The sequence below is a fragment of the Chelon labrosus genome (assembly GCF_963514085.1).
Source record: "Chelon labrosus genome assembly, chromosome: 19".
NCBI classification, from domain to species: domain Eukaryota; kingdom Metazoa; phylum Chordata; class Actinopteri; order Mugiliformes; family Mugilidae; genus Chelon; species Chelon labrosus.
This window is the reverse complement of record NC_140352.1, coordinates 2,358,516-2,368,351: the sequence shown is the minus strand read 5'-3', so window position 1 is coordinate 2,368,351 and position 9,836 is coordinate 2,358,516. Positions and strand designations below refer to the sequence as shown.

The window sequence follows — 9,836 nt, the reverse complement described above, 5'->3', positions numbered from 1 at the left end:
GGACCAATGAATTGTGAATTCTACCAGTGAACTCTAAAAGAAAATGTCAGGACATCTGTCCATGAGCTGAATGTGAAGAGAAACTGGGTCATGCAGCAACACAACGAGCCCAAGAACACAAGTGGTTCTACAAAAGAACGGTTAAAGAAGAACAAGATGAATGTTTAGGAACAGCCAAGTCAAAGTCCTGACCTTAATCCAATAGAAATGTTGTGGAAGGACCTGAAGCAAGCAGTTGATGTGAGGAAACCCACCAACATCTCAGAACTGAAGTGGTTCTGTTCTGAGGAATGGGCTAAAATTCCTCCAAGCTGCTGTACACAAGTATAATATTCCTGTTTCTGTTTTTAACTGGTACTGTATGTTCTGTAAATTGTTGGGTTCTTCCATCTCGTCAGACTTCACTGCAGTCCTCAAAAATGAATACACTAAATAAATCTGCATGCACTACAATAACAGTCATGTAACTCAATGAGCAGGAGCGCTGTATTTACTTATTTATTTATTTTTTGCTGACAGACATCCGGTTGCAGCAAAACAATTACTCTTAGACGTCCACTGGCCTTTTGTGTGAATAAGTGATTTTGCTCGGTTGACTGGTCAAGAGACTGTAAGTCTGTCTGAGGTCACCGCTCCACATCGACCCGGGGAAGATAAAGAGATGGGAGGATTAGGCTCAAAGGTGTAGGGGGTTGGGGGTCATGCTCAAAAGGGTCAGAGCTGATGGAGGTCTGAGCGGTAAAGCAGACCACAGGTGATTTGTGATGGAGGAGATTGAGGATTTGTCTTCAGGTATCATTAGAAAAACATTTTAAGTGCTAATGTAAGTGCATATTTATTTACTTGTTTGCTGCTATGAATGGATTTTATTTGCTATTTAGTAGTTGTTTGCAGTCCAGCAGTCTGGGACGTTAGACTTAAATGTAGTTGAACGTTCAAAGAGACTTGATAACCTTTTAGTTCAAGCTATCGTTTAAATGTGTGTTGTGTTTACTCAGTTTGTCTTTGTCTTATAGGAGAGGTTAGTATTTCACAGCAGGACTGCTTTATAAATGTCCACTCTTTCACCTCTTTTGTATTAGAAATGAGAAACGAGACCCTTCAGTCTTGTTGGTGAATGGCTGGCACGTTTCCTGAAGCCGGATATAAATCAGAGTCAAACTTCGAACCATCAAAGGACATCACAGATACGTGAAATTCTCTATATTTGGCCAAAATGTGCAGCGGTGTGGGAGTGTTATTTCTGACCTCGGCATCGTGATAAAGTGTAAGATATGATGCTGCTGTGTGACAGGATTAAATTTGGAACATAAAAAACAGACTTAGACTTAGAATTCAACCAAAAATATAAAGGTTTAAACTTTAAAACTTCATTTAGTTCAGACAAAAAATGTTCCTGCTAAACTTAAACTCCATAAATGGACATGAATAGTTGAATAAGTGACAACACAAACTTAAAGAAACATGAAAACTATTTGAATATAAGATTACAAAACAATGATAAAAAGGTGTAATATACTTTTACAATGAAAGGTGTCATCAATGTACAAACAAGAGGAAATAAAATAAGAAAAGGTGTGATTAGATGAGATGAGATTAAATAAGATAAGATGAGACAGATGAGATGACACGACACGAGATAAGATATGATGAGATGAGATGAGATAAGACGAGATGAGACAAGACAAGAAGAGTTGAGATGAGATTAGACTAGATGAGATGAGATGAGATAAAACAGATGAGATGAGATTAAATAAAACGAGATGAGATGAGACGAGACAAGAAGAGATTGGATGAGAGTTCATTAGATGAGATAAAATTAGATGAGATGAGATGAGATAAGACAGATGAGATGAGATTAGATAAAACGAGATAAGACAAGACAAGAAGAGATGAGATGAGATGAGATGAGATGAGACAGATGAGATGAGATGACAAGATAAAATACAATAAGATAAAATGAGATTAGATCAAATGAGATGAGACAAGACAAGACAAGAAGAGATGAGAAGAATTGTGATGAAATTACATGAGATGAGATGAGAAAAGGTGAGATGAGATGAGATGAGACAAGATAAAATACAATAAGATAAGATGAGATTAGATCAAATGAGATGAGACAAGACAAGAAGAGATGAGAAGAATTGAGATGAAATTACATGAGATGAGATAAGACAGATGAGATGAGACAAGATGAGATGAGATGAGAAAAGATGAGATGAGACAGATGAGATGAGACGAGATGAGAAGAACTGAGATAAGATGAGATGAGATGAGATAAGACAGATGACATGAGATGAGATGAGAAACATAAGACAATATAACATGAGACAAGATGAGATGAGACGAGATGAGAAGAATTGAGATAAGATAAGATGAGATGAGATGAGATGAGACGAGACAAGACAAGAAGAGATGAGATGAGATGAGATTATAAATAAAGATGAAACCAAGCCATTCCAATAATATGATATGAATCTATAATATATAAGAATAACGTGTTAAAATCTAAAACAATGGTCCTCACTAATACACTAAAACTATTCAGGTTTAAACTTTGTAAATGTTGCTGCTGAACTAAAAAGTTTCCATAAAAGGACAAAAAGCGTTTTTAAAGGTTCCAGAGGACACTCACCAGAGACATGACCGTTATTAAAGGTTCCAGAGGACACTCACCAGAGACATGACCGTTATTAAAGGTTCCAGAGGACACTCACCAGAGACATGACCGTTATTAAAGGTTCCAGAGGACACTCACCAGAGACAAGACCGTTATTAAAGGTTCCAGAGGACACTCACCAGAGACATGACCGTTATTAAAGGTTCCAGAGGACACTCACCAGAGACATGACCGTTATTAAAGGTTCCAGAGGACACTCACCAGAGACATGACCGTCATCACACTGTGGAACAGAGCCAGAGCACCGAGGCCCCGACCAGACAACATCTTCTCAAAGGTTTCCATCAACTCTCACATCGTTTACTTCTCCTCTTCAGGACGTCTTGAAGGAACTTCTGTTCCACAGTTTTGGTGTATTCTTCTCTGGGGTCCCATCAGTGCTCCTCCTCCTCCTCCTCTTCCTCCTCCCTGGTCTTAGTTTTTGTTTTGTCTGTCCCAGAGATCCGTCTTTAGGGCTCCAGAGTTTTAAGAATCTTCTCCTGGAGTTGACAATACTAATCAGGTTTGAGGATTTCAGCCGTCTGCTGAGACCAGAGAGAAGAGGAGCTCTGTGGGAGAAACCTCCTCCTCCTCCTCCTCCTCCTCCTCCTCCTTTTACAGCTCTGATGGGTCAGCCTTGATTGGCTCTGGCCTCTGGTCTCTTAACCCTTTGTCCTCTCTTCTGGTTTAACTCCAGAGACGTCAAACTGATTTTGGTTCAGGTGCCTTGTATAGAGTAAGAACCTAGAAATAACAACAACTACAGATGTTTACATTTGTTTTAGTTCAAACAAGAATATTATTATTTTTACAAAAACATTTTATTAATGACCTGAACATTTTAAATAATAAGTGTAATTTCAGCTCATTGCTGCCACCTACTGTTTAGTTCTGAGTATTGAAAGTTTGCAGTTTACGTCTTTCTGTCATTTTCACACTTTGTTCTTCCTCCTGGTCCTCTCTTCTTATTTCCTCCTTCTCCTTCATCTTCTCCTCTTCTTCATCTTCCTCCACCTCCTCCTTCTTCCATTCTTTCTTCATTCTTTTTGCTTATCCCCTTCCTCCATCTGCTCTTTCCTCTCTTCCTCTTCCTCCTTGTCCTCGCGTCATTTTGTCCTTCTTCCTTCTCCTTTTCCTACTCATCCTCCTCTTCCTTCTTCCCCATCTACATTTACTTCTCCTCATCCTCTTCATTTGCTTTCTTCTTCCTCCTCCTCCTTCTTCTCCTCTTCACTTGCAGATTCATCCCGTGGGGCCAGCCTGGACCCTCTAGGGAGCTGGTTTTGACCCCCACACTGACCCTACCACTCACATTACTGAGGAGTCCAGTACATACAGTACGTCCCTGGTTTCTGAATCCGTGTGCCTGGACTAGAGACCGGATTCTTAGAGCCAATCGTCATAAATAGAAGCAGAATGATTTAAAACATTTCTCCTCCAGTTCCCACGCTGGGACATTTTTGTGGACACTGATACAAACCAGACTTACGCCGACCGCTGGCCGTCAGATGAACCCTGTCATCTCACACACTGACCTCCCTGACACTAGCTGATAAAACAATTACATGGGAAACATGTCAATATATTATATGTTTGGATTTAAATGTGGAGTGATCGTAGCCACTAGAACCACAGACAATTTCCTTCTACATTTTTTTTTTTTTTTTAATATATTATGATAAAAAAACATTTAAATACATATAATTAAATTATATAAAATATATAGAATTATATAAAACAGAATTATAATTAAATATTGAATCAACAACACTACAATAATATAATAGTAAGAATTTTATTATTGTATTATTATTGTGTTAATGTGTGTGTATTAATTATTATGATGATGATGTAATATACTTGACAATGAAAGGTGCCGTTGTGAATCATGTTTTTTATTTTATTTTATTTTATTTTATTTTATTTTTTTATTTTTTTATTTAACGTTGTGGAAAATGTTAAAAATAAAGAATTACAAAAAAGAAAGGTGCCATATTTTTTAATGCTAATAAATTATAATTAAAGATTAAATCAAAGCCATTCCAATAATATAATAAGAATCTGGAATAGATATGATAATAATGTGTTAAAATAAAAATAAAAATCATATAAATCGGCTTTTATTTTGACAGGACAATATCCTACGTCATCGCAACCCGGAAGTGCCGGGTTCACAACAAGGACAGCAGCGGCTGCATGCTCTCCTGACTTGTCAAACTGTAAGTTGGAACATTTCCGGGTCTTTTATTGACTTATTCTCGTCAACATTAATGTTTCTTTAAGTTAAATGAGTCTCTTCGTGTTGACGGAGACCTGAGGACACATGTAGGATCTTAAAGTGGTTCTGGTTGTGTCTGTGTGAAGGGCATGGCGGGCCAGGCGCTACTCAGGGGGGCTCTAAGGACCCTCCGGACTTCCAGCAGGTTCCCGGCCCGGGCGGAGTCGGTCCTTCCGCCCGCTTCAGGTGCCCTGTACCCGGCGTGGAGCACGTCTCCTGTCCGGACGCTGCAGCTGAGCTCCGCCCTGTGCGCAGGACACAACAAGTGGTCAAAGGTGAAACACATCAAGGGTCCCAAAGATGAGGCGAGGGGGAGGATGTTCATGAAGTACGGTATGATGATAAGAATAGCAGTGAAAGGTAAGCTTACACTATTTAATATTATTATTTTATTGCACAGTTCTTGCTGATTGGAGCTGATTTAGGTTCTGGTGCCCTGTCCCCCTGCAGAAGGTGGATCCAACCCAGAGATGAACTCGAACTTAGCCAACCTACTGGAGCAGTGCAGGAGCAAGAACATGCCCAAAGCCTCCATAGACGCTGCAATCAAGAGCGCGGTGGGTTCATAGCACGGTCTGAGAAATGAACCCTCCTACGTCCTGTGTCATGTTCTCACGGGACAAATAAACTCTGAATTAGTGACATTACCCCTGATTTGATCCCGAGAGAGAATTTGCAAACTACCGGTCACTCCAGGAGCTACACATGTGCACAGCTTTAGACCCGTCTGCACACGTTAACCCCGGATATTACCATTTTTATAACATGTGTGAAGAGTTAGTCTCATGTGAAGTACTGAATGTCTCTCTGGTTCTATAGGAGAAGGCTAAACCGGCGTCCCAGCACATCTTTGAAACCCGGGGGCCAGGAGGATGTCTGCTACTCGTCGAGGTGCTGACTGACAGCATCACACGCAGCCACCAGGAAATCAAACGCATAATCACCAGGAACGGGTAAGAATCGGGATTAGTGTAACCAAGAACTAGGATGGGACAGAGATATCTCAATCGGGATTCGGGACGTTCTTGGTAACAAACGTTAATTAATGTTCCTCAGAGGGATGCTGTCCGACGGAGCCCGTCATAACTTCAGCAAGAGAGGGGTGGTGGTGGCGGCGGTGTCCGGTCAGGACGTCTCCTCGGAGAGAGCTCTGGAGCTGGCTATCGAGGCGGGAGCCGAGGACGTCCTGGAGACGGAGGACGAGGAGGAGAAGCCCGTCCTGCAGGTCAGACAGAAGCTTCAGTTATGAGACCCTTAAACCTCCTTATTTAAACGCCAACTAGAGTCCAAACATTAAAAAAAAGACTGTTTATAATGTAATCGTGTATAAAACCAGTGTACTATAACATGGAAAAAATAATTTAACTAATTAAAATTAAAATAAAAAACAGCAGAAAGTCTTAAAACTGGCATTTGGCTTAAAGTGATGAATAAATAAGAGATAAAATGTTAAAATATTTATCTAAATATTAGAAAAGGTCAATCTAGATGTCTAGATTTATAAATAAATTTTAAATATTTAGCTAAATGTAAAGGACAATTAATAATAATAAATTGTGTTATTTTCAAGATATAATAATTTATAAGATCTTTATTGATTAGTATTTTCTAGTGAAGCCTCTTTCTATTTCTGGTCTTTACTTTGGCGAGAAACAGTGACACCTGGTGGCAGACTGGAATTACAGCAGCTGTTTGCAGTAGCAGTGTTTTAATAAATAAATGTTAGACATAAATCTAAAGACATGTAGTGACAGAAACAGCTTTAACTGTAATAACACTGTAATAACACTGACCTGACGTCTCCCCGCGTCCCTCTCTGCAGTTCATTTGTGACACGACGGACGTCAGGAAGGTCCGGGCCTCGCTGGAGGGGCTGGGGATGCAGATCGCGTCCTCGGGGCTGGAGTTCGTCCCTCGCGCCCGCTCGTCTCTGGACGAGGACCAGCTGGACGCCGCTTCGTCTCTGATCGAAGCTCTCAGCGAACACCCGGAGGTCGTCCGGGTGTGGGACAACATCCGGGGCGACAGCTGATTCTGGTTCTGGACGCTCGTCGGACGCTGCCCTGCGCATGTGGGACGTTTAAACTCTCAGCGTGAAGCACGTTGGCCACGTTGATGCTGATGCATCATGGGAAAAACCTGGAAGAGAAACAGTGGTGGTTAAGATATGAAATTATTCTGTTATCTTTAACTAGGGACGTCCCGGTCAAGGATTGATTATCGTCCAATCTGAGTCCAGATCTGATCTGAAATGTCCTAAAGTTGGTCCACTGTAGATTCTTAAAGTCTTTTCTCGTCCTTCCTTGTCCAATAAATCTTTCTGGAGATGGTAGCTTGTTACCTTGGCTCCAGAAAACCTGTGTTCTCTGATTTGGTCACAATTACTGAAATGAAATCCAGGCAGATGCTTCATGCATCATGTGATACCATCAGGGAGGCGTATGATCGGCACCGCATTTATTCTGCAGCGGGACGGTGACCCAAAACGTGCAGCCAAAGACGTTAAGAACTGAAGAGTGTTCACACCAAATACTGATTCTGTTCATTCTCTGTGTTTTGTTTATTGATTGAAAATAAACTCTTAATGTTTTTAATTTACAGCATTCTTTTCCACACCTGCCTAAAACTTTAGGGGGGTCTTTGAGGGGAGGGGCCTCTGTGGATCATCCCACAGATACTTGATCAGTTTGGGATCTAGTGAATTTGGAGGCCAGGTCAACACTTGTGCTGTTCTTCATGTTTTTTTTTAGTTGTTCCTAAAGTTTTTGTGTGTGTGTCTGTGTCAGGCTGTGCCAGGCACCCCCACCCCATGGTGGGGGTGCCTGGCAGCAGCCATCCCCAGCCGGATGGCAGTGTCTGGTCTAGGTGGGTGCTACATGTCTAAGTAACATCCACACCAATGAATGACAGGTCCAGAAGTTTCCCAGCAGAACACTGGGTTGTCTCAAGATGGTCATAATGTTGTGGCTGATCTGTGGGCTGTGTTTTAGGTTACAGCTGGAGTCATCACAGGTCATTTCCTCATCATGTCACCATACCCCTCTCTACGGTCCAGTCAATATTAAAGCATACAGTGACACACTGAGCAGCTTTCATACGTTCACATATATTTCCTCTAACTCTCTAAGGACTCCAGTAAATGGCTCTGAGCCCGTCGCCTCTGTTATCAGTGCTCCTCATCGATTCCCCGTCCTCTCTCGGCTTTATAGCGCAGCATTGATTGGTTTCCAGTGTTTCCAGCGAGTGTTTGGGATCGGCTGCGGGACAGTCCTGTGACCTGGACCGGAGCAACAGGGGTTCAACCTTGACATCTGCGAGCGCGCCGCAGAACGTGAGAAGAACCGGCTCTGCTTTTAGAACGAGAGAACAATGAAAGAGGAGTTGAAAGAGGAGTTAAAAGGATAAAAGAGTTTGAGGAGGATGGACATCTGAGTCGAGGCGCCGTGCTCTGGGACGTCCTGGTTTCTGATCGGGTACGTTGAGTTTACTCTGGTTGTCTGCACGACTGATGAGAAGATGAGAAGTTTGTTTTTTGTTAGATTGTTGCTGCTGCTCTTCCTGTGCAGTCCCACTTTGTATTGATACTGTCCAGTATTTGAAGGCAGAGACTTTTGGGACGGGCGCAGACAGACGGGACGTCCTGGGAAATGAGATCAGAGAGGAATCTGTTAAAGAAGGAGAGAGTTTCCTGGTGTGCATTCACAGTGAGGTTAAAGAAACGTTGCAGCTACTTTTTAAAGTGAAAGATTTAACCACTGACAGGAGGAGGTACAGTGATCAGCCACAACATTATGACCACCGACAGGATCTTGTGACAGTTCAATGTTCTGCTGGGAAACTTTTGGAATTTGTGAATTCATTGGTGTGGACCTGGCATCCACACCAATGAATACACAAATTCACTAGATCCCAAAGTATCTGTGGGATGATTCCCAGAGGCCCCCCCCCCCCCCCCCCTCAAAGCCCCCCACCCCCCACTAACAACATTCTGTCACCAGACGCCACAGGACACCCTCACCACAAGGAAGACCTGCACAATATTAGGAAGGAAGGTGGTCATAATGTTATGCCTGATTGGTGTCATCCTAATATAAGAAATAAAACCTAAATAAAGTTGTTTTTTTTCGTATCCCATGTGGACCAGCAGAGCTCCATGTCCGACCCAGACCTGATGAAGAGCGGGGGCCCAGCGGCGAGGAGCCCGAGCCCCCCAGGGTGGAGGTGCTGAGCCCCTCCAAGGTGAAGGACTGCTCTCAGAACGTCACAGAGAAGGTCACACAGGTACCTGCAGATAGATAAAGAGGCTCCGCCCCCTAATGGGAAAGTCTGCTCCTAATTAACCCACGAGTGGAAAAATCGTTTGGTGGCGGTGTTCAATTCAGACCTACTGTTACTGTTGTTGCCCCAGGGGCTAAACGTTCTGCCCCAGTGCCTCTGTGGGAGGGAGGAGGGTAAGTGTTTGACCTTGCAGGGTCCCGGGCCAGTAACAGAATAATAAACTATAGATACGAAGAAGAACATTAGGAGAAGATTTTCTTTCTCTTATGTAATTTTTTAAACTTCCTCTCTTCTCCTTTTTCTACTCTTCCTCCTCTTCCTCTGTCCCCTCCACCTTCTTCTCCTCCTGCTTCCCCTTCCTCTTCCTCCTTCTCCTCATTTCCCATCTTCTTCCTCTGCTTTCTTCTCATCCTTCTTGCTCCTCCTTCAACTTCTTCTCCTCCTCCTCCCTTTCCTCCTTCCTTCCTCTCCTCATTCCTCATCTTCTGATTCCTCATCATCTTCTCCTCCTGCTTCGCTTCCTCCTTCCCCTTTTCCTCCTCATTCTTCCCCTGCTATCTTCTCTTGTTCTTCTTGCTCCTCCTTCCTCCTTCTTATTCTCCTTCCCCATCATCTTCTTTT

The 9,836-nt window shown here is 42.6% G+C and overlaps 1 protein-coding gene and 1 pseudogene across 2 annotated transcripts in view; both read left to right on the top strand.

The window, feature by feature from the left end:
- Positions 1-4,839: 4,839 nt before the first annotated feature.
- On the top strand, positions 4,840-7,518 carry taco1 (translational activator of mitochondrially encoded cytochrome c oxidase I). The gene is made up of 6 exons (XM_084568326.1): positions 4,840-4,878; positions 5,024-5,297; positions 5,388-5,494; positions 5,757-5,890; positions 5,994-6,162; positions 6,760-7,518. The coding sequence occupies exons 2-6, from the start codon at positions 5,027-5,029 to the stop codon at positions 6,967-6,969; spliced, it is 891 nt and encodes a 296-aa protein (XP_084424452.1). The 5' UTR covers positions 4,840-4,878; positions 5,024-5,026; the 3' UTR covers positions 6,970-7,518.
- A 1,572-nt stretch (positions 7,519-9,090) lies between these two features.
- LOC311504687 (voltage-gated inwardly rectifying potassium channel KCNH6-like) overlaps positions 9,091-9,836 on the top strand; it is a 6,787-nt pseudogene continuing 6,041 nt past the window's right edge. Inside the window, exon 1 of the transcript in view lies at positions 9,091-9,218. The product of the transcript in view is annotated as a voltage-gated inwardly rectifying potassium channel KCNH6-like (transcript). The remainder of the gene's footprint in view (positions 9,219-9,836) is intronic.